Here is a 24,482-nt window from a genome sequence, read left to right as displayed (position 1 = left end):
AGGGTAACTAAAAATTATACAATTTAAAATAAGGAAGACTTAAAAAATGAAGAATATTTCAAACATTAACACATCTATATGTTATTTTATTAATTTTTTTTTTAAGAACATTAACGATATTTAAATATTATCTTAAACATTAATTCAATAATTTGGTGTCTCAGGTTAAAAATTAACAATCACAACATTGTTGGTGTTAGAAAAATGTACAATCGACTCATAGACAAAAAGACGGGGAAAATCTGTTCGTTCAATAATAAATACTGTACATTAATAATATTATAATAATTTTGTACAAAGAAGATTGAAAACAAAGGGAATGTGGAGTCGATTTACTCATATTTACAACATTTTATAACAGATATATTATAATCTTTAAGTTTTTCATTTCAATTAATTGTTTTTAAACTATATAAAACACTTAAACAAATAATTTGGTAAATTTTTAATAATTTAGAGAAATAGAGAATTTGTAAAAAAATATAAGCTGCCAAAGAAAAAAAAAATGAAAAATATATATACACATACTTAAGTAATATGAATACTATCATATGAACACAAGGGTGTTAATTACTGTTGGCACAATGGTTTTTGTTAATGGAGAAGCGTGTATAAAACTATACATGTCATAACAACATTATATCTATTGGTTAATTTTTTGTAAAATTTGAGAATTATCGATTTTTAACATTAAAGGATAAGCCTAAAATAATTAATAAAATATTAATAGTAATATATAAATTATTTACTGAATTAAGTTTCTATAAAAATTATGTAGATTTTTAAAAATCTATTTAAATTTATGTTTTGTATTGTTACCCCTTTAAATCGAACGGGATCTTTTAAATGTATGCTACCAAACTTTTTGATGATGTGCACTGAGGTCTTTTCGTCCTGCTAGTAGTAGGTAATTATCATCACCAATTGGTGCTTGTCTGAAATAAATAAAAATTAATTTGGTAAAATTAAATGTAAACTTCTTTTTATATTAAAATGTATTTTCTTTATAAATATACAATATTATGTCAGTAATATATAACATACTTGCTGCCATATTTTGTTTCTCTAGCAATAGTTCTTAAAACTGTTCGATGCTCTTGTTCTAATGTATATATTATTTCTCGCAAAGTAGATAAAGTTATAAATGTAGTTTTGGGATCTTCAATTAGTATAGGGAGACATAATCTATCTCCTGGATACACAGCTTTACACTCACATGCTTCTACAAATAATAATTAATACGTTTATTTAATGATCACATAAATTTGAAAAATGAAGAAGAATATTAATAACCTAACCTAGAATATTAACCTAACCAAATAAGTGGCTAAATAGTTGATTATAAATATGACTTGATAATCAACCTTATAAATTATCATTTGTATAGTAATAGATATTAAATAGATAGATATTTGTACCATGTGTCCGTGGAAACAGGGTACACTTCATCATTCATAACCCTGTAAATAATTAATAATTTCCAAATCGGTTTCAGGTATATTCAACTAGATTAATGGATCATACATTTCTTTGACTTCCAATTTTTTAAGCTCATGTATTTTGAGCATGAGTATCACAACTTTTTTTTCTTTAAAGGCAACCCCTATTTTGAATATCATTTTTGGATTGATTGTTTTTTTTCAAGTAAGTTTGATCAATCATTCATATTACGAACCCAAAATACTCAAATTTAGTGCTAGGTATAATTTAAAAAGTAAATAAATAAACTAAATTTGATTTTGTTCTTCTTTATTTTTACAATTTTTTTTTCTATTTTCTAAACACCATGATTACATAATGAATAATAATAAAATAAAATACTAATTCATTTATTACTTGAATCATACCAAGTTTGATCATAGCATGGTGTTTGGAAACAAAAAATACGTACAATCGACAAAAAAAAAAATCAAATTTAGTTGCCAATTTTGGGTTTAGAACACAAGTTGATGGATCAAAATTACTTGAAAAAACGATCAGTAACAAAAATTATATTCAAAATAGGAGTTGCCATTTAAAAAAAATGAAGTTTTGTTGCGCATGCTCAAAATAAATGAGTTACAGAAATTGTAAGTCATGGAAATGTATGATCCAGTATTTGTTCAGTTTAATAGACAATTTAAAATTACTGACAAGGTAATGAGTGATTAAGTGTACCGTTACCGAGGACACGCGGTATATTATATTATTTTGATTGTAGCTTATGACAGATTGTTGTCCACTTCCCTATCATTTTTATCGTTAAGGGTAGTCAAAATATGATTAAAACATTTTTTTAACTAAATATTTTGAGAAAAATAAGTGTCAGTTGGTCTCTAATGAGGACCCCACTTCTGATATATTATTACTAAAAATAATAATGCTATACAAAAACTACATCACACTTACTCAATACACTATCAAATCTGTCAATATGAGTTACACAAAGCGCATGTATTCTAGAGAGTTCTCTATCAACGTCAACACTACTAGTTTGTATATGATCGACAGAAGTTGATACTTCTTGGCATCCCTTGGTTCTTTCATTGTTAGACTTACAACTGTAAAAGTTATTAAATATTTTAATGCAGAATCAATTTAATATTATATTACTGTACTTACCAAAGCCAAGTGCCATTTATAAAAGCAGCTGGATGATAAAGGGTAAGTCGCTTACTGTTTGAGAAACACATTTTAGTCAATAAATCAACCCATTCTTTCTCTTCAACACAATTATTAGCTTGTATATATAAAATTCTCTCTGGTTGAATTATTTGGAACATATTATTTTTATTGAACGACTCTTGTTGAAGTCGTTCAACAGCCAATATGTCTGACAACGTAATTGTACAGAGGGACTCTTTACCTTAGATAATATAAAATAATTGTACGTTAATAGAGCTTTCTATAAATATAAAACTAAATATCTACCTTTCTGTTTTGCATATGACAAATCTCGTGTAGTTAATTTAAAATAGCGTTGTTTAAAATTTTTCCTACCAAATTTTTTTCGACCTTGAGCACGTTTTGTCAACATCCTATAGCAAATGATTTCAATTAAAATATTAAGAGATATAATTATATGGATGTACAAGATGATCGGGATTCAATTTTTCATATTTGCATGATGGAATATCAATCACCTGGCATAATATAATATATTTCCATTGTATTGTAACTTATTATTATTACACACATTACTCACCACAAAGTAATTTTCCTTAGATAGCTAAAATATATTTAACCATTATACAACAATAATGGGAGAATATGTGATCATAGGTGAAATAATAATGAAATATTAAATTAATTATTACCCTTCTTTGAGTGTTACGGGAGTATCCTGAGTACATTCTTCTGGACCAGCTGAGGCAGAAATAATTTCTAAAAACTATAAACGTATACTGTGAGAAACAATATTATAAAATATTATTTATAGTAAATAATTTTACTTGTCTAACTGCAGTAACATGTTGTTCAGTATATACGGATTGATACATCGATGACATATATTCTTCTTTGAAATTTGATCGTGAACATACAAGATTACCTAAGCTTTGGATAGTTTTTGATACCAGTGTGAGAGTTCTGTTTGTTTGAGAATCCTTAAAAATAATAATAGGCATGATACATGAAACAAAAAAAAAAGTTGATAAATTAATTAAAGCATACAATTTGTTCTTTTGTGAGATCAAAAAGCCTAGGGCCTAATATTGCTGGAGCGAAAAATCTTAAAAAAATAAATCCAGACACAACCGAATACTTAATTTCTTTGTTTTCTAAAAAAAAATTAAAATAATCATGATTAAATAACATTTTCAAAATACATATGTACCAAAGTATCTAAAAAATTAACCTGGAAAATATTTTATAGCTACTTCTTTCAGTGTATGGAATAATTGGCACATTACAGTTGGACATTTTAGAGCTGATGTTGTAATAGCTTTGAATACATCTTCCACATAAATCTAAAAGTCAAATTAATAGTTTAATATTGAGAGATAAATTTCGTCTACTTGTTTATTTAATATTCAAAACTATTGTAATGTACTTTTAAGTTTGCCAAATTATGACTAATAACTGTTGTGTCTTTAACTCTTGCAGGATCAATTTCACAAGGCCTCCTTTCTGCCAAAAGCCTTTCCAATGGGGGTCTAAGAGTTTCGTGTAAGTACCTCATTCCAGAAATATGCATTGATTCGTCCATCATTTTGGACACCAAGGAGTTACCACGAAATATAGTATTTGCATCGCTACAAAAAAAACATACATTTATTACATTTGAAGGGGGTTTTTTTTAGCTTTTTGTATTACAATGATAGCTTGACAATTATTGTAGTATACATTAAACGAGTTTCGCAGTTAACAATACAATATTAAATAAGGAAACCAACCTTCAATATGAATGATATTATTATATTAATAACAAGTTCAGAGTTTGAGTTAAGAATGGAGAAGAGATTGGCGAGTATAATCAGGGATTTTAGAGTTAAACAAGGTACAAGTCAGAGCATTCAAAAAGAAGATGAGAAAGGTAGCAGGGGTTTTCTGCCAGGCGTAAGGTGCAGAGTGGAGTCACTTAAGCCACGAGTCTTTCCTACAAACTTGACTTAAACAACCGTGTAGAAATGATAAGATAAAAGTGAGTGTCCCATGAGTAATCGGTTGTATTGAACTATTGAGGATCTTGGTAGATGTCGTTAGTTGAACCATGTTGAGTGAATTTAATTTGGGGGCGATGTTTTTATATGTTGATGCAATTTCTGCTGTTAGATTTGCCCACTTCAAAGTCCAGAGGTTTTTACTATGAAGACATGTAAGTGGGGGTAAAATTAATTGGAGGAAGTTGGGTAAGAGCTGGGCAGATTGAGTTGGACGTAGATTTGGCAAGGTGATTCGCAACTTTGTTGCCATGAATCCCAATGTGACAAGGAATCCAAAGAAGAAATTTTATAATGTAGTTTGATAGAAGAGTTTCAGGATAATTTGTTTGATCCGAAGCACTAGAGAAGATAAGTAGGAGTTAAAAGGGTTGGAATTGAGAGATTACAGACATGACATTGTATTAGGGGCTATTAGGTATTTATGTGCAGCAAAATTTGAAATAAGTGTTATCAGCCATTTAAGGTTTTCAATTTAAAAATAATAATAATAATATATCCTAAATTTACTTACGTAACTTTTGATATTTCCCAATAGGCAAGGGATTTGATTGTCTGGATAATTTGCCCATGATGTAGCAAAATACGTACAATAGGCTGAGCAGAATCTATTTTATTTGGAATAATTTCTCCCAAAAGGTAGACAGTGCTAGCAGTTGTTGGCTAAATAATTATAAATAATGATTTATTAATAAAACTTTATTGAAAAATAAATAAATTATATTTAGGTACTAATAATATTAATAATACCACTACTGCATGACTATTTATCAGTAAATGTTTTAGACGTTCATAATTGTGTGATGGTAGAACATGATCAGCCGTGTAGTGAATTTTTAAACGCAATGATCCTACACTTGGATAATTAAAACCCTGGTCTTCCCTGAGACTTGACTTTCTATTGCGTGGTTGAAGAAAATACCTTTGTACAGAAAAAAATTTGATTGAGATTTAATATTTAATCTTATACAATTAAGTAAACTTACCATGCACTAACAGTTCTTCCTTGTAACGGTATGGTTACTTGACCCAAAAATACAGTATTACTACTGGATATTTCATGATAAAGTGTAACTATAAGTTCAGCCCAATCAGCAGTGGGTGTTTGGCCTGCTATGTGTTGTTTATGAATTCCACTTAATCCCGGTAACTAAAATAATAAATATTATGAAACTAGTTTTTCTTAATAAGTTAGTAGCATAAGTGTTATCAAACATTACAGTAAAGGCAAAAGCTTCATCAAATACAGGTGAATTAGTCTTTTTCTTCACTTTGGTTCTTTGGGTTTCTGTCTTGTCATTTGTATATCGAACTGTAACATCAGCAAATGGATCACAATTTCCATTTGTAATGGCTAATTCACACGCTTCATTTAAACGAACACCTAGTCTACCTCGGTTTTCGCCAAATTCTATTTCAATATGAATTTTTCCCTGAACAAAAACATTTAATTAGCAACTCACAAGCACGTGAAATAGTTTTTTTTTGATAATTATACAATATGCTATTTATGATAAATATTTGATCTAACTTAATTTGAAACAATTGATAGTGAAAATTGACGTGCCTTTAAAATGCAGCATTTTTACTTTGTTCATTTATTTGAACTACCCAATACCAGAATATTATTAAAATATCCCACAAATATAAATGACTATTACATTTATTATTTATTTTTTTGCATGTTAAGTGAAATGTATGACACTCATTTTTAGTAAATATGTCACATGGCTTTCAAAATATTTCCCTCTGAATCTTGTTTTTTACTATTTTTAATTTATAGAAATTCTTAAAAATAGTAGAAAACTATATATCTCCAACAAATATAGTTTTGTTTTAAATTTTAGTACACGATTGTTCATCAAGTAATGAATCATGTGTCTTTTAAAAACATACTCACATTTCTTAATTGTAAATTATAAGCTGATACAAATAACTCATAGCCAAACATTCAAACTAATAATTCAATTAACCAGTCAAACCACATATAATCCACATAGTCTTGTAAAGTATATATTTTTAAAGTTTACAGAAACAGATACTTTTCAAAAACGTTTTCAATTTGAATACTCAAAAAAAAGTTTTTTGGGTACAAGTAAAAATACTTTAAAAAATGATTTATAGATAGTTCCAAATACCTACTTTCATATTGTTTATAAATATATTTTTTAAATTATAAATCAACTAAACTGATTTTCAAGTTTTACTTAATTTTATAGAGGATTTTACACCGTATCTCATTTGGTATAACTATAAAAATATACTGATCTGAGTTTTTGTCAAATCAGAATTTTCAGTTGAGTATAATTCACAGAAAAAAAAAAAAATCGATTAATAAATTATTAATTTCTTTTTTTTTTACGTGATTATTATAATTAAAATAGAAAATATATAAAGTAAAACAGACAAGTATTTGAAAATAAGTGTTTTATTTTAAATACAGATACTTTAAGAAAGTACCTATTTAAAATAATTTGTTTGAGTACTTTTTTAAAAAGTATTTGAATATTTTTACTCGAATACTTTACAAGACTATCTACGTACAACAACTCACAAACTAATATTATTTTTGTTGTAAAAAGCCTAATCTTAATTGTAAAATGATGATAATACAATTTAGTACAGTGAATAGATATTGGTAAATATCTATATTTTTGTAGATTCCATAATAAACCATAAAACGTTCAGTACATAGCATATCGTATATTGAATGCCTTTATTTCTTTTACAATAATAATGACAGATTGCAATAAAGGGGTGCAATTTATAAACCATTTTCATTTTATTTTTAGGTATACATTCTTGATGTTTAACAAAAAACTACATATTCTAATGCAAACAAAACATATACAAAATGAAATTGTCCAAACATATACTTTTATGACACCTTGGTACTAGGAATTATAATATAATAGACAACAATAATCTCAATAGTTATAAATCATTTTTCTTCACTTATGAGATTATACTTGATTTGTACAACCAAAAATTCACATGAAAAACAGAAGTTCGTTATTTAATATTTACGATTAGATAAGGAAATAGATTTATAATAGATATAACTTTTTCATGTTTATAAAAATGTTCAGCTCCACATCAAGTACCAACTAATCAAGATAAATAATAGAATATACCTAAATGTTAAGATTTACAACAAAAACGAACAAAAATGAATCTACTGAAATACGAAATGATAAATTGTATAAATTGTATAAATTATTTAACTTGTTGAATATCAATGTCATTCTTATTTATATGACTATACAAATGCTTTGTGAATGATATTCACATATTTAAAGTTATATAGTATTATAGATTGTATCATATTCTACATAATATAACAATTATTTCATTTTAGGTCTTCGTTAATTAATTTAAGTGTAAGGGTTTACCATTGCAATATAATTTACCCAATTTTATAAAGCTTATAATACATTAAATCTACATATAATACTCTATAATCTATATATATATAATTAATGATAAAATTAAATACCTGTACTTCAGATTCAACATTCAATGGTCGTAAAGGGAACCAGTGATCCTTGTCATTAAACGATGTTAATTGGTCCCTTCGGACAGTTACTCTTCCTAATGGTCTATCTCGTTCATAAACACATACACCAAGGTAACGGAAACGACGAGGTATTTCAAACTCAAATTCTTCACCCCAAAATGGACTAAAAAGTGAATAAAATAAATAAATTTTAATGACAATAATAAATTAACTATGTGCTAATTATACCTATATATAATTATAAAAGAAATAGTGAGAAAATATATAACTAAACAATAAGCAATATGGTGGGAATAAAGTACTATATACTCTCATAATATGGTTTAAGTACCTAATATTACTGTAGTTATATCTAAACATAAGGTGACTACTGACTATTCATATTTCAGATCAAAACTAGGGAAAAAACTATGAAGAGAGAGCAGTTGACTGGTAGGTGTTGGCACTGAATGCTGATATAGTGGCATTATTTGCTATAATACTGATAATTATAACATTATGACGTTGTCTACCTCAATGTTAATTGTTACTTTTATTCTCTCGCTATCTGTCCCGGTGCACCAAACCAAAACAGTGTAAAAATCAACAAGAACTGATTTTCATTATTTTTAGCCAACTTTCTGAAAACGGGTCATAGTACTGTTCCAAATATTACAACGTGTAGATAACCTACCTCCACCTACACAACATTTTTCAAATTAATTATAATATTATAAAACAAAATAATAACTTTTTAATAGGTTATTTAAATGATTTTATATGAAGTAGTAACAACAAAATTCTACTAAATTAAATTTACAATTCACAAAATACCATGAATGTTATTACTTGTTCATTTTTTTTAATTGAAAATGTAGAACCTATATTTTATACACGGTAAGTGTATGTCGCAAAGAAAAAAAAAATTTTGTTGTATGATAGAAGGGATGGATTAAAAGTATGAATTGTTTCAACTAATAAGATATTAGGTATTTTTATAAATACATAAACGTTAATTTATTATTCTCACATGACAGTAAATTCTTTAATTGTATTATCCTGATTATTTTTCAAAAAAAAATTTAACAGTTAATGGGTCTATTTTTAGGATATTTACATTTGATAGAGATCTCTCTTCTATATAACAACTACATACAACATAAAAATCATTTGTTATTTAAATTTAAATATGCAAATACCAATTGAAGTAAATATGAATTATTGTTTCAACTTGAAAAATATATCTCAATATAATTAATCTGTCAAAACATAAATTTTTCAACTAATTGTAAGAAAAAAATAATTTAACATTTAAAAGAATTCATACGTTTACCTAAAAAATTGTTTATGTTATTCTGCGTAAACAGTGCCAGTGAATTCCCAAGTGAGTGTGTCTAATGTAAGTTTGCCAAATTATGTAGCAGAGTTAAAATTATTTAGATACTTGTGTGGTATCACCCTTGCCAAACTTTTAATATTATACAATGTACTCAATTTATGGTCAAAATTTCACAATTATAATAGGTTTTTAAATTGTTTTAAATTTGAATTATTTTTTTACTATTTAAAAATTAATTAATTTGCTTATATTAAATATAAATTTCATAAAATGTATAAATATACAACTAAAATATTTAACAAGACCCAATAATATAATAAAATATTAGAATATATTAAGAACACAAAGTATAGAATATTAATTGCAATTCATTACAAGGACTGTGATTCACACAATTTGTCAAGAAATTTTTTTAAAAAATGCTACTTATCTACTTATAGGTTTAGGTATTTATTTTAAAGATGATAATTTAACTAATTCCTAATAATTAATAACAACAATTTAAAATAATTTAAATGAAATTGTATGATTGTACCTACTATAAGCAAAATATACTATACCCAAATGTATAGATTATTAACTACAAAATATAAATATTACTTTATGATCTATATTATGTAAACAAATTTATATTTACATTTTAACTAAATTGAAAAAGTTTGATTGTTAGTTAAAATTATACCACTGCTTTCACTGGTTAGATAAAGTTGAATGTGAGGTATGAAAATTGGGTAAGAAAAATAAAATAAAATATTGATTTGTTATTTAAAAATATTAAATTGCATTTAGATGTTTTAGGTATATAGGTATCATGTTAAATCAGATATTATATGGTTAAAATAATATTTATATCAAAATGTTGTACATTATAATTATAAATTTCATAACATTTTTGGAAAACAAACATTTAATATATTCACGTGCCATTAAAATTATTAATACGTGCCTTGAATGAATTATTTTACTATAATCTATATTAATAAATACATTAATGTATAGACAATATAAATAAGATATTTACAATATTACAGCACTATATTATGTTCTATAGGTATTCAGTAGACATTTTATTTAAAATATATACGTTAGTAGGTATTAGAAGGAAATTCAAATTTAAAAAGTTAGGTACAAAGTTAACTAAATTGTTAGGTATGCATATAAATTTAATTTCAAATGTTTATCATTTTTTATGTAACTACTCTCTAGTTTAATATATCTATAGCTGATCTCTATTCAAGTGATAATGATAACAATGGTTAATTCTTTCATTTTAGACTTGAACATTATATTAGTTTTATCTTAATTATTCTCATGCTAAATATAAAAATAGATAAAAATTAGTTTGATTAATATAATAATATATACAACTAGGTATCTCAATAGAAACATAATAATAATATGTAGATTTATAATAACACAAAAATAAATTATCAGGCCAATTAGGAATATGTACACATTATAATAGAGTAGAATAAAAAGATCCAATCAAATATTATGTTCTAAAATGTGTATGCTTCTATGTAATCAAAAATTGTATTAGGTAATTAAGTTCACCTAAATGATTACATTTCGTAGGTATAGTTAAGTGTTATAATAAAACTGTATGTAGGCAATATCACAGTTTAGAATAGGTAGGTAATACAAATGTCTATGATTAAAAATCTATAGATGCATATAAAGTTATATAGGAACTAGAAAGGAAACGCCAAAATAATTCTACCAAATGTAAATTGAATTAATTTGATTAGGTATTTGTATATTCATAAGATATAAGCTCGCTAAACAAAAACAATTGAACTTACAAAATGTATTACTTCATAGTTATAGATCTTTAAATAGTTAGTATCAAATTTAATTAATAATTGTTTTTTTTTTTTATAACCAATAATAATATATTGAGATCAAATACCAAACGTTTAATTAAAATTAAACCTCTAATTTTTAAAAAATGTATACAGGATTGATACACATACATAATCTGTGTACCTACCTATAATGCATAAAGATAATGAAGTGATTACAATGGCAACTGCCATTATCTACTACTGTTGTTTTAGTTACCAATAAATAGTCCCTATACCTCTTAATTAAAAAGTATTCAGAATTATTTTTTGAACAGAATAAGATCCTGCACGACCCAGTGTACCAGCAGTTTCTATTACAAGGGCATGTCGACAGTACATAAGTATGACATAAAATTGATAAACCACAAACAATCGGCTGGGTAGGTGTACTCACTCAATCGCTTTTTCAATAGTGGCCGTACGGAAAATTTCTTCCTGGTCGAGTGTGATTGTGCAATGTCCGTCCCTGAGCGACGAGTGTCCCTTGCCCAAATTCTTCGCATCACCTATAATCAAAACAACAAGATTTGGTCATTCATGAATATTTTTTCGGGGATTAACAGGTCTCCATTGATGCATTAACACGTAAGACAATGCGCAGGGGGGGCATCGAAACTGGCACCCGAAAATATGCCCCCCCAACCCGTGTCGACTACACGACACGGAACAACGGACATAACGTTATGATATGGAACCACTCACCAATTTTGATCTTTAGTCTCTCCACGACCCTGAAGTTCGGCTTACCCTCGGCCATCGTCATTCCGCGCAAACCCGGTGCACGTCCACCGCCAATTCATCAACGACGTTTCATTCAAAAAAGTAATTGATTCATGGTTTTTCGGTGTGTGTGTGTTGTGTATGTTTGCGTGTGTGTGTTGGTTGTGTCCTTCCTTCCGAAAAGCGTTCCCATTCATGCGAAATGCTCGGGGGACAGGACGGACGGGTGAGCTAGCGCGCGCGCGTGAGCGAGCGACGGTGACGGGGAGATAGTGCAACGAAGACGGCATTAAGTGTGCGGGCGGGCCGCAGCGCGCGGGGTTTCCCGTCGGGCGGAAACGTATGTCGGTCAGGTGTTCCCAAACGATCCACGTTTCCGGCCAATCCGCCTAAACTGCGGCCACTTCACCCGACGACAGAATGGACGGACCGACCGCACCACCTCCCCACACAGCCAAAATATATCGCCGACACAGAGTTAGACAGATTTTGGGACTCCCCTCCATTTGACAAGTGACGGTCGGTGGTCGGACGAACGACCGTGGTCTGTATTTTTTCTTTTTCGTAGACCACAATCTGAAGTTCGGTGCGTTGTCGAGTGACGGCCAGCCACCATCTGAACGTACAAACGGTCACGGACCATTATTGATTACAAGCAGACATATTTTTATTCTGTGTCCTGTGATATTATTATTAATGCTGTGATTAAAATAATAAATATATCGAAGTGCAGTACTCTTAAAGTCTTAACTGAATAGTAGCTATTGGATAGTAATGGTAATGAGTAGTTAGATCAAGTTCATACCCATACGATGATTACAATGATCTAAGGTCGTACTAATCTATTTTCTATGGTCGTGTTCTATCTATAGCTAGTGCTGAAAAACTACAGGGGACGATCATTCATAAGCCTGCTCTATTACTATTATTTATATTTTATTTTTCGAAAATGCCGTTGTCCGATCTACTATCCACGCTCGGTGACAATCCATACTTCGGCGCAGGCTTCGGTCTGTTCGGGCTCGGCTTAGGAGCGGCCGTGTTGCGCAAGGGCGCCTCTGCCGGTCTAGTGTTGTTTCGCCGTAATTTCATGATGACCTTGGAAGTGCCGTGCCGTGACAAAAGCTATCAATGGGTACTGTTGTGGGTAACTCAAAAGGCAGCCCGGCGCACTCAGCACCTGAGCGTTGAGACGACTTTCGAGCAAATGGACACCGGACGGGTGAACACCACGTATCATTTCTTACCCAGTATTGGAGTACATTTAATCGAGTAAGTAGCTTGTTGTTACTTCTCTGTCAACCGCATAGGTGGAATTTTATTATATTGATTACTTAGTTAATAGTTTGATCTTAGATACCACAAAATGAAATAAAAATACTCACTCTGTCCCCAATTCCCATGTGAGCGAGACTGTTGTGAAAAAGTTATCACAATTTGTAGTTGAATGTTAGTAATTATTTGTACTATACCATTTGTCATTACACTAAGCTCACGGCCCCGTTCGGCTGCACTTCCTGTAATCCTCTTGCTCCGGTTCTATACTCACCCTCTCTCCTTTTAACCTCTATTTCCATAGCCATTATCATTGCCTCTAAGTCACCTCCCCTCATAACACGACTGAACCATCTCGACCTATTCTCCCTCATTTTGTCTGTAATTGGTGCCACTACTACACTATCCTAATACATTTATTTCTCACCATTATTTCCATTTTATTGTCTGATGCCCTACAGCCTACATTCCACTCCATTCTCTTAAAAATTATATCAGATGTACCTACTTAATTAAAAACAATTTTATTGAATCATTGATTCTATATGATAAAATTTATTTTTTCAGGTACCAGGGTAAATATATTCAAGTTACTAGAACGAGGGAACAACAATCGTTAGATTTACATGCTGGTGTTCCATGGGAAAATGTTGTACTCACCACATTTGGTACAAATAAGTCGCTATTCACTAATATATTAGAAGAAGGTAAAATGTAAAATATAAATTTATTATAATATACTCACAATACAATTTACTTTGATTATTTTGTCAGGTAGCTCGTCAAATGGCTTTAAAAACTTTGGAAGGCCGTACAATAGTATATACTGCATTGGGATCAGAATGGCGTCCTTTTGGACATCCACAAAAGCCTAGGCCTCTAAAGTCAGTTGTATTAGATGATGGTATTTCTGAAAGAATATTAAAGGATGTACAAAAGTTTATTGCCAAACCTTATTGGTACATTGAACGTGGGATACCATATAGAAGAGGTTATTTATTGCATGGGCCACCTGGTTGTGGAAAAACATCTTTTATCAAAGCTTTAGCTGGAGAACTGCAGTTTGGCGTATGTTTATTAAATTTAAGTGAACGTGGACTCACTGATGATAGATTAAACTATTTAATGACCGCTGCTCCTCAAAATACAATTATATTATTAGAAGATGTAGATGCAGCCTTTGGTGGAAGACATGAATCTAAACAAGGTATTGTTTAATTGGTTCAGGTGTACATATTCATAAAATAATAATGGATATATCTTTAATATATAATAACTTTTTTAGTTGCTACTGCTTATGATGGACTGAGCCGGGTAACTTTAAGTGGCTTATTAAATGCTCTTGATGGAGCAGCTTCATCTGAAGCTAGAATATTATTTATGACAACAAATTACATTGAAAGGTAAGTAAATAATTCTTTACTTATTGAATACAAATTCTTAAATTTTTCGACTTTTTATATTTAGACTAGATGCTGCATTGATTAGACCTGGTAGAGTAGATTCCAAGGAGTATATAGGTCATTGTTCTCAATCACAAATTGAACGAATGTATAACCGATTTTTCCTAGAAAATAATGACAGTGAAAAATATAGTAAGGAATTTGCAGAAACTGTTTTTAAGACTGGAAAACCTGCAAGTGCAGCTCAAATACAAGGTTATTTTATGTTATTAGAAGACTCTTCTCCCAGTGAATTAATTAAGAATCATAATTTAATCTGGGAAACATAAAAAATTAATAAATACAAGTTTGTTATATAACTATGAAATTATTGTTATTACTTATCTGTTTCTCAATTAATATTATTTATAATTTTGAGTGACTTTCGACTAATAGTGGTCGACATGTATTTTGATGTTGTAATAATAGTAAAATAAACAATATATTTATTTGATATGAACAGAGTATTATTTTAAGCATATATTATTACATTTATCTATTCAACTGTATCAAGCATTTTTATTTATTTATTAAATATAAACGGCCGTGAGCCCGAGTTACTATTATGGTGTATTGTTGCAAAAAAGTAAATACATTTTAAAGTGTGGAATATATATACATGTGTAATGATAATACAACAAAACAAAATAAATGATAATAAAGTATCGTACTTCTATGGAAGAAATGACGGATCATCATTGGCTAATTTCATTATACAGCTAATGGGCTAGTTTTTTAAATAATTTGTTGGGCAATATGCAATAAAAAAAGTATGTATATTGCGAGTGCATCTGTCAGGAACTTAAAAGTTTATTAAGGCAGAGGGGAAGGGGAGTCGACAAAGGAGGATTATGCTAAGGAAGATATGTTTAGGAGACGAAGAAGGGGAGTATAATCATGAGGGGTGCAGTTTAAATTCAAGGAATATTTCATACTGCAGAAGAATTTACGCTGAACCCGTTTGAGTTGTAAGTAGGCATCAGCTGTTTGAGGATCCCATACTACTGGGCCATATTAAGCGATAGGTCATATAAGTGCACAATATAAGGATTTAGGAGAGCTAGTGAGTTTAAATTCACCAGATATTCTGTTAATGAAACCTTATCCCTTTAAAGCTTTGCAAGTAATTTTATCGATGTGGGCACGAGGACAATGAGAGAAAGTAAAACTAAATCCAAGATCGCAAATGGTAGAATCAACTGGAATCAAATTAATCCATTTATAGTGTAAGAAAAAGTGCTAAGAGATCTACTACTGGTGAATACTATTGACCGGCATTTATTAACATGTAATGTAAGACCGAGATCTTCAGCCCAGGAAAAGAAACTATTAAGATCGTCCTGGAGTTTGAGACAATCATCGACTGAGTAAATCCTAAGCAAAATATTCAAGTCATCAGCAAAACAGAGAAGTTGGCTATGCTTGAGGGAGGTACGAGCACTGTTAACAAAGAACGAGAATAAAAGTGGTGATAGATGTCCACCTTGGGGTACACCAGAGATAAATAGAAATACATCAGATTTTGTGTTGCACATTGCGATTTATTCAATAAGAATTAATTGTACCAGGGTAGTATAGAATCTCCAAAACCTGATGCACGAAGTATAGAAATAAGAACCTCATGATTAACTGAATCAAACGCCTTAACAAAGTCAGTATAGATGTCATCAATTTGTGAATTGTGATCCTTCTTTGAAAGAACCGAGTATGAAACTGCAGAATTTGAGGTTTCATGTAACCGTAGATCTACCTGGACGAAAACCGTGTTGTTCGTTGGCTAAAATCAAGTTAACTGAAGGCTGAATTGAGTCTAAGACTAGGGACTCAAAACACTTAGAAATAGGTCTATAATTTGTCACTATCGAGGGGCTACCAAATTTTCGAATGGGAATAATAGAACCGATTTTCCATACATCAGGAAAATACTTACATGTTACATCAAGTTATCTCTGAAATAGGAATCAAAGAGGATATAAATAATGTATCTGTTTCTGTGCAGGAAATCACCAGGTATTCCATCACGTTAGGTTAGGTAACCTAACGAAAACACATTCTTAGTCTGTTAAGCTTGAGGAAAACATCATTGGGTGTGAAGTAACAGTAGTTCGGTAAGTCAAAAAATGGTGACTCTAAAGTTGGAGGTTTGAAATAACTGATTTTGAAGAATAAATAGAACAAAAATGTTTAGCAAACAAATTTACACTTTCCAGCTTACAAGAACTATCGACACCATGCAAAGAAACTACGTTTGCAACATGATTGTAATCTGTGTACAAAATCTCAACATTTCTTGTGATTCGAGGATAAATATTTTTCTGACTGTTCAACAAAAGATTTATGACATTTTTTATACGTTTATTTACATTTTGCGTGGAGTAAGGAAAAGGCACTATAATCAGCAGGATCAAATGTAGATTTAAACTTCACATGAGCTTTATTTTTACGATGGACTAAAGCTTTGAGCTCTTTGGTTACCCAGGGAGGGAAACTAGATTTATAGAAGTGAGACACATGGACAAACCTCAAGATTGAATTGTGAAGAGAATCAGTGAAAGTATTAACTAAAGTATTTAAGTCAAGGTCGGATAGGGTAGATACCCAATCATAGGAAGACAAACAATTTATAATACAATTGTAACCAATATTTTAGAAATTGTGAAAATAATGCGAGTAATAACTTATAAAACGTAGAGGAGATAATATGAAATGAGACATAAAGAGGAGGATGATAAGAATCAGGTGGAACAAATGGTTCAAGGGATTCACAAAAAACAACGGAATCGATCTTACAACAGATAAGATCAAGAATGGAAACCTTTAGAGTTTAAAATGGAATTTTTTCGGTAGAACCCATTGAAAGCAAGTAATTCAGGAACACAAGGCATTTGATGATGAGAGGATGAAGTATAAGTAAGGTCATGTGAATTATTAGACCAAGAAATATCAGGTAAGTTGAACTGTCCACAGAGTAAAAATGTGTGTTCAGAGTGTTGTTGATATACAGTTTCCAAGATGGACATAAAATTTTCAAATAAAATTGGTTGACTCAGAGGAGGAAATAATTATGAACTTAGAGGACCCAACAGGGAGCATTACAATAGGTGTTCATCATTAATTTCAAGAATATCAATTAATTTGGAAGATAAATATTTTCGTATGCAAATGAGAACTCTGCCAGCCCTTAAACATTTGCTAGTATTAGAACATCTGTCATATCTGTAAATATTATAATTGGCAAAACCAAGTTCACAATCAGTGAAATAATTGGTTCATCTAGTTTCAGTTAATACAAAAAAATCAAAATTCATACAGACTACATTACATTTAAACTTTACAATTTTCGCCGGGAGACCACGGAAATTCTGATAAAAACTAGAAACTGACTTACAATTGATGAATGTGTAAGGGTATGATATGACAGTAATACAGTATCAATTGTAAATCAACTAAAAATTATAGAGAAAATGGTTGAAAGTTGGGGAACTCTGCACCCTATTCAAATAGGTTTGGTAAAATGTGACACTTAATTTGATCATCAAATATCTTCGTATCGAGTTAAAGTTACTCAGTGATAATATGAAGCTCAACCAATGTGGTAGGTTGATTATTTCCATCAATAATTTTCTTGTGAAACTTGTGGTACAAGACTATTCACCAAGATATTTTATTAAACATTTTTAAAAGTAATTTTGTTAATATTATTATTGAAAGAAATGTAGTTATTTTATCAATATAATACAATGGGGTAGCCAGGGGGAGGCTGAGGAGGCTGCAGCCTCCCCCCCCCCCCCCCGAAATGTTAATAAAATAAAAAAATTATTTTAATGGTCTATGGTATTCGATCAAAAACTAAACCACCACTGTGTAAAAAATTGATTAGCCCCCCCCTCCACCCCGAAAAAAAATCCTGGCTACGCCACTGATATAATGTATGAAAATTGATATTGGTCAGTCAGTAATTAATAGACTCCTAAACTATTGTTATATCTACAGATCCTTTGAGTTTATTTCTAGCTTATTTTCTCGCCTTACATGTCTTGCACTCATGTTCTAACGGCAAAGTCAATTTGTCACCACTGGCTAAACCACTAGTAACTTTAACTTAGCTATGTGGCTGGACCATTCCTACATTAGGGAACATTATTCCACAAAGACAACAGTTTGGTCCGAGATTTCCAATACTCATTAAAAAATATAAGCGCGGATGGCTTAAAAGTCATTATCATTTATCGTGGCAGACAAAATACCATTGTCCATTGATAGAGTTTGGAAGCACTTAAAAGCTCCAACTGCCCTTAAAGTGTAGCAGCTGTAATTTTCGAAATAGAGATTACCGGCAAATGGTGAAATATTGTATCTATCGGCAAGGGAGATCAAACCAAGGAACATGTTGCTTTGACCATGCAATTCACTTCAATATGCAAATCTCGGAACTGTATAAAACTCATCCTGTCACAGGTACTGCGACAATTAAAAGAGTCAGTTGTATCTTGAAAAATGTTTTAAGCAAACGTATCATGATTCGAGCACAAAAATCTAATCACGTCCTGAAGGCTGAAGGGTCGTCAACTTTTCCGCAACAATTCAATTCATAGTTGATAAGTGAAAACGACGACTTAATTACATTTATTACAACCAATTGAGGCTATAAGTTGAAGAAAATATTAATTTGTAAGAATATCGCCAACATTAGACAGATACTAAATATCTACCTAGTTTTATTTCCGGCTTCGTATAGTGGACGATCAAGGCACATGCATTAATATGCTCAGGATTCTCTGACATAATTTCACAAGTACCTACGGACGTTCAGAACTTTTCAACAAGTTCATATGCAATCCATCTTATCTTGGATTCAAATCCAAAAAAATCCTAAGCAAAGATTTACTTTTGCTTTCCCAGCAACCACCCCATGTGCTAAACAGTTCACACCAGTTTCCGATTTTTGAACGGAAAAAAAGGCACGACCTAACATATAGACATATAGTTTTCAAATAAAAATTGATATGTTTTATAGATATCATCACTAAGAACCATGTACCTATACGGAAAAAGACTCTGATGGATGATAGAAAAAAATTCTACCACATCCTCATATACTATATAGTCATATCTTAAGTTGATTGATTGATAGGTGCAATTTTTTCCATTTAAATTGACAATATGATTACTACTGAGCTGCTCTATCAAGAAGAATTTCCAGAATTATTTAAAAATTTTCAACAAACGCATGATTCACAGACCATATGGGTTTCACAACCCAGGTTGACATGCATAAAATATGTAAAATGCACTAAAAAGTATCAGCGTTTGATGACCTAGAAAATATAAACTGGTGGCTATGGTTATCCGCTGTACAGACAACGAAAACCAGATGATAGAGAACATACAACAACTATCTGTAATGATATGCTCACACATCATTGTAACAATTATTTAAGATATAGCAAATAAATAAATAACGGCCAGACTGTCACACATAGAAATCGGAAATCTCTAGACCCCAATAAATTATTGTCACAGACAAAATTGTCTAATTATATTATACGATCAGGGATTAAGAAATCGACACGTACCTATGTTTGCAACTGTAGAGCGTAGGACGTGTGGCTTTCTTACATGCCGCCGGAGAAAAGGTATGGTAAAAAAGGTCCTTGTCACAGAAGAGAAATCGGATGTACGAAACAACCTTTTGATGAAGCCGCCTATCACTCTTTGGCCGGCACAACCGGATCGTCCCTTCGGCAGTGCATGAGCACGTTTCTCGAGTGAAACAGCCTCTCACGAGTGCATGCGCACCACCAAACAACCTCTCTATACCGAATTCTACGAGCGACAACTGGACTCCTTTTGACGAGCAATGATCAGTGTGTTTCTTTATTTTTATTCGAGTATTTTAAATAATTAATTTGTGTCACCTAACACTCCTACTGCATAACCCAGAGACAGCTGCGAGTCAGGTAAGACATAATACATATAAAAATATAAAATATAGTATTGTTGACTGCATTATATTAAATTATATGTGCATGCATTTACATTTACATCATAGAGTGTATTTGATCAAATTCTCGAACACACGATCTCGAGAACCCTCCGACGATCAGGAGGAAGGTAGTAACGTAAATTTAGATCATCTTAAATATTAGTGTCGGCAGGCGTCGTACTAACATTTACGGTGATTTCTATAACTCATTTCATTCTTTTAATTTATTTTATTCTCTTTATTTTTGCGTTATTACATATCTATATCATTAACCCTGGTTTAATCTATTCTTTCGAAAATCCAATGCGCGTACCAAAGTGGAGATTTGCAGTTCAGTAAAAATTGATCGAGTACATATTATTAGTAGATAAAGGCAGCGGTATAGCAATTTTCAGATTTGCGAATTTCGATGCACGTCCGTCAATGAAATAGAACAATTTCAAATGGAACACTCTATTAATATTAAAGTAGCTGTATTGTGAATTTTTGATTCAGACATTCACGGACGCTTTCCTGCTGTAATGCATCTCAAAAGTCTCTTAACAAACGATAAATGACACGTACCACAGTTATGGAGGATGTTCGAGACTTTAATGGTGGACTTATTTTCCTTTTTGCATCAAAAGACACACGAAAAAAATGTCTACTAAATAAGTTACTCGCTGAAATTCGAACGAAGGTCTTGAACCATCGATATTGTAGCCTCGTCACTTGATGGACGATGCTCGGCCTATTCGGCTATCGATCTACCATTGAATTTTTTTTTTTTATTTAGAAAATGTACAATATGTATTACACAACACAATAGGTAAAGTAGATGACTGACATAACACTATATACATAAAATAAAACATGAAGCACAAGATGAGGGAAATCATCCAGCGAAGGTACGCTCTAGTAATTATTTTTTTTTTTTATGAATTAATTTAATAGGTCACGTCACCAGTTTATTTTGAGTCGGCGCGGTACGAGATGCTAGGTGAGTGACTAATAGATTGAGATGGTGCTGCAGTTAAGAGTGCAATTTGTTATAGTTTAATTTAGCTAATTGGTCAACTGTTGGCATTCTTAGATCATTGTGCAGGGTTCTATTTGTTGCGTATCAAGGTGCCGAGGCTATTAGCCGGAGAGTGATGGACTGGGAAACTTGGATAGTGTGGACTTGAGAAGGTTTGATACACCCCCAGATTTGTAAACTGTACGCCCAAATGGGTCTGAGTAGAGATTTGTACAATGTGGACTTAGTGTGTATTGATAGTTTGGATTTGAGAATCAGCCTACGTAGATGAAGTCGGTTGTTAAGGATTTTAAGTTTGGACTTTAAATGCGGTCCCCATGTCAATCTTTTGTCAAGTAAAATTTCCAAATATTTTACCTGATTCGATGTAGGAATCTCGATTCCTTGAAGTTGAAGCGAAGGAAGGTTATTTTTTCGCAGTGTAAATGGCACTTGGAAAGATTTATCAGGATTTATTAAAATTCTCCCCTTGGTTGTCCAGGTGTTTATTAAATTGAGGTGATTTTGGAGATATTTTGAAGATAGAATGAGTTCTGGATTGGAGGAGAGTATAGCTGTATCATCTGCATAAGTTGCTATGGTCGTGTTTGTTGTTTTTGGAATATCTGATGTATATATGTTAAATAAATCAGACGATAAATCACTTCCTTGTGGAACACCGGCAGAGATTGAAAAGTAGGAGGATATTGAGTCACCCTGTCAAACTGCAAATGAACGATCATAGATTTAAGATTGGATTATTAGATAGTAGGGAGCTGGGAGGAATAATTTTAACTTGTATAGGAGGCCATCGCGCCAAACTCTAACGAAGGCTTGGGCCACATCTAAAAAAAACTCCTGGGCAGTATTCTTTATTTTCAAATGAAGTTTGAATTTTATCAATAATTCTGTGTATTTGATGTATAGTCGAGTGAGATGTCCTGAAACTGAATTGTGTGTGGGGTATTATATTGTTTGAATGTATGAGTGGTCTAATTCTTTTGAGGATAATTTTCTCGAACAATTTAGCTAAGAGTGGTAGTAGACTTATAGGTCTATAGGATGACGGTAGGTATTTGGGTTTACCAGGTTTATGTATAAGTTTTACTATAGAACATTTTCAGAATTGAAGGAAATGAGAGAGTCTTAACATGGAATTATAAATAAATGTGAGAAGTAATAGAGTTTTATTGGGTAAGTGTTGTAATATTTTACTTGTAATTTAGTCATATCCAGGTGACTTCCCTGGTTTTAGTTTGCTAATTAAGTGTTTGATTTCATTTAGGGTTGTGTATTTTGCTGGGAGAGACATTGGTAAAGGATTATCAAGAAATCTGACAATTTTGTAGAGGTATGCAGAATCAGGATTTACATTACAATGTGGCGTAAATATATTTGATAGATGGACTCCAAAAAGTTCAGCTTTATCTTTGTCAGAGATTGCCAGCTCTCCATTTCGTCCATTGAATGGCGTAGCTTGTTCTTTGATTTTGAGAATATTTTTGGTAGTTCTCCATAGTGAACCGTCATTAGTGTTTAGTGATTGAAATTTTTCTCGGAAAAAGTTGGATTTGTGTTTTATAATGAGTTTTTTGATTAAATTTGATAGATTACTTAATAATCTTTTATCAGAAAGCAGGTTGGATCTTTGCCACAACGAGCGAACCCTTCTTTTTTACTATTAATTTTTGGATTTGGGGAGGAAGAATATTATATTTTGAGTTGTCAGGTCTATTAGTGACTTACGATGTTTTATAAACGGCTGTTTGATTGAGGTAATTAGGTTTTGTGCTGCTTCATCGATTTGGTCGGTTGATTTGAGTGAGATTTTTAGGTTAGTGGCATTTTCTGGATTTTTTGAAAATGAACTCCAATTGACTGGTCCTTTCGCTAAGGAAGGACAGGGAGGATTGTAGTAAATTTCACAATTCAGATTGAGAAGAACTGGACTGTGGTCACATGCTGGATCTACTAGATTTTTAATGGAATGGGTAATGTGTCTTGGGATTGTGGTTAGAAAATAATCTAAAATATCGGGGTGCCGGTTTTGGTGGGAAGGCCAGTAAGTAGGCTCCGGAGGAGATATGAATGCAATTCTTGTGTTCTATTTAATATTTTGAAGCAACCGACCCCTAGTGTTGTCGGCCCGACAGCCCCATTGCGAGTGTTTGGCATTAAAGTCGCCGCCTATAAGAAATGAGCGGCCAAGTGAGTTCAGAAATTGGGAGAGATGTCCAGATGAAATTGCAGGCCTTGGAGGACAATAAACTGCGGATGAAGTTGTAGGAATATGATTCAGAGTATATGGATGCTTGTGGCTTGAATAGTATTAGTTTTGTAATTAAGTAAAAGTTGGCATTATATATTTTTTTAAATTATAATGGCCGAGCCTTCATGGGCAGTGCCATCAGGGTGGTCGCTTCGATAAAATGTTATACCCAGGGAAAAAGTTTTTAGTATTTGAAGTGCAGTGAGTTTCTGAGATAAGTGCAATGTCGTGTTTTTCTGTGAATAAGTTGAGCAGTTCAAGTTCATGGCGTTTAAGACTGTTTGCGTTCCAAAGAAAAATTCTAAGGCAGTTTACGTTCGCTTGTTTATTTAACATCTTTTAAAATTAGTTTATTTATGACAGAAGTGAGAAGTTGGATTAAAGGATTTATCACTAATTTTAATTCTGATAAAAATGAGGAAAATTGAGAGGTTAGTTTGTTATCGGGTTGAGCATTTGAATTATAATGATTTT

The 24,482-nt window shown here is 31.3% G+C and overlaps 3 protein-coding genes across 5 annotated transcripts; 1 reads left to right on the top strand and 2 right to left on the bottom strand.

Annotated features, from left to right (window-relative positions):
• Positions 1 to 828: 828 nt before the first annotated feature.
• Positions 829 to 12,334, bottom strand: LOC111028602 (GTPase-activating protein). Of its 2 annotated transcripts, XM_022307320.1 has the most exons (18): positions 12,022 to 12,334; positions 11,714 to 11,825; positions 8,137 to 8,320; positions 5,861 to 6,073; positions 5,627 to 5,790; positions 5,391 to 5,562; positions 5,155 to 5,303; positions 4,031 to 4,232; positions 3,836 to 3,947; positions 3,652 to 3,758; positions 3,432 to 3,584; positions 3,297 to 3,370; positions 3,185 to 3,208; positions 2,911 to 3,017; positions 2,602 to 2,845; positions 2,389 to 2,540; positions 1,045 to 1,222; positions 829 to 935 (listed from the first exon to the last, which is right to left on the bottom strand). In XM_022307320.1, the coding sequence occupies exons 1-18, from the start codon at positions 12,080 to 12,082 to the stop codon at positions 854 to 856; spliced, it is 2,490 nt and encodes an 829-aa protein (XP_022163012.1). In that variant the 5' UTR covers positions 12,083 to 12,334; the 3' UTR covers positions 829 to 853. The 2 variants fall into 2 exon arrangements, with proteins under 2 accessions (XP_022163012.1, XP_022163013.1); XM_022307321.1 differs by lacking the exon at positions 3,185 to 3,208.
• A 283-nt stretch (positions 12,335 to 12,617) lies between these two features.
• Positions 12,618 to 15,210, top strand: LOC111028603 (mitochondrial chaperone BCS1). 2 transcript variants are annotated; one of them, XM_022307323.1, is made up of 6 exons: positions 12,618 to 12,816; positions 12,912 to 13,311; positions 13,882 to 14,021; positions 14,093 to 14,521; positions 14,600 to 14,717; positions 14,782 to 15,210. In XM_022307323.1, the coding sequence occupies exons 2-6, from the start codon at positions 12,989 to 12,991 to the stop codon at positions 15,044 to 15,046; spliced, it is 1,275 nt and encodes a 424-aa protein (XP_022163015.1). In that variant the 5' UTR covers positions 12,618 to 12,816; positions 12,912 to 12,988; the 3' UTR covers positions 15,047 to 15,210. The 2 variants fall into 2 exon arrangements, with proteins under 2 accessions (XP_022163015.1, XP_022163014.1); XM_022307322.1 differs by having other exon boundaries at positions 12,618 to 13,311.
• A 647-nt stretch (positions 15,211 to 15,857) lies between these two features.
• LOC111028596 lies at positions 15,858 to 16,291 on the bottom strand. The gene is made up of 2 exons (XM_022307300.1): positions 16,012 to 16,291; positions 15,858 to 15,955 (listed from the first exon to the last, which is right to left on the bottom strand). Exons 1-2 carry the CDS (start codon positions 16,289 to 16,291, stop codon positions 15,858 to 15,860), a joined length of 378 nt encoding a protein of 125 aa, XP_022162992.1.
• Positions 16,292 to 24,482: the final 8,191 nt, after the last annotated feature.

Source organism: Myzus persicae, unplaced genomic scaffold (assembly GCF_001856785.1).
Source record: "Myzus persicae strain clone G006 unplaced genomic scaffold, MPER_G0061.0, whole genome shotgun sequence".
NCBI lineage: Eukaryota > Metazoa > Arthropoda > Insecta > Hemiptera > Aphididae > Myzus > Myzus persicae.
The sequence above is the reverse complement of the archived record's forward strand: the minus strand, read 5'-3'. Positions and strand labels throughout refer to the sequence as shown.

Bases quoted from the DNA above. Each gene is read 5' to 3' on its own strand.
- LOC111028602 (XM_022307320.1), bottom strand. From the start codon at position 12,082: ATGACGATGGCCGAGGGTAAGCCGAACTTCAGGGTCGTGGAGAGACTA. The intron at 3,209-3,296 runs GTAATAATTAAT...AATATATTTTAG, and splicing joins CCCGTAACACTCAAAGAAGG to CTATCTAAGGAAAATTACTT. The intron at 2,846-2,910 runs GTAGATATTTAG...ATATTATCTAAG, and splicing joins GTCATATGCAAAACAGAAAG to GTAAAGAGTCCCTCTGTACA.
- LOC111028603 (XM_022307323.1), top strand. From the start codon at position 12,989: ATGCCGTTGTCCGATCTACTATCCACGCTCGGTGACAATCCATACTTC. The intron at 13,312-13,881 runs GTAAGTAGCTTG...TTATTTTTTCAG, and splicing joins ATTGGAGTACATTTAATCGA to GTACCAGGGTAAATATATTC. The intron at 14,022-14,092 runs GTAAAATGTAAA...TTTGTCAGGTAG, and splicing joins CACTAATATATTAGAAGAAG to CTCGTCAAATGGCTTTAAAA.
- LOC111028596 (XM_022307300.1), bottom strand. From the start codon at position 16,291: ATGTGCAACACAAAATCTGATGTATTTCTATTTATCTCTGGTGTACCC. The intron at 15,956-16,011 runs GTAGTAGATCTC...ATTTGATTCCAG, and splicing joins CCGGTCAATAGTATTCACCA to TTGATTCTACCATTTGCGAT.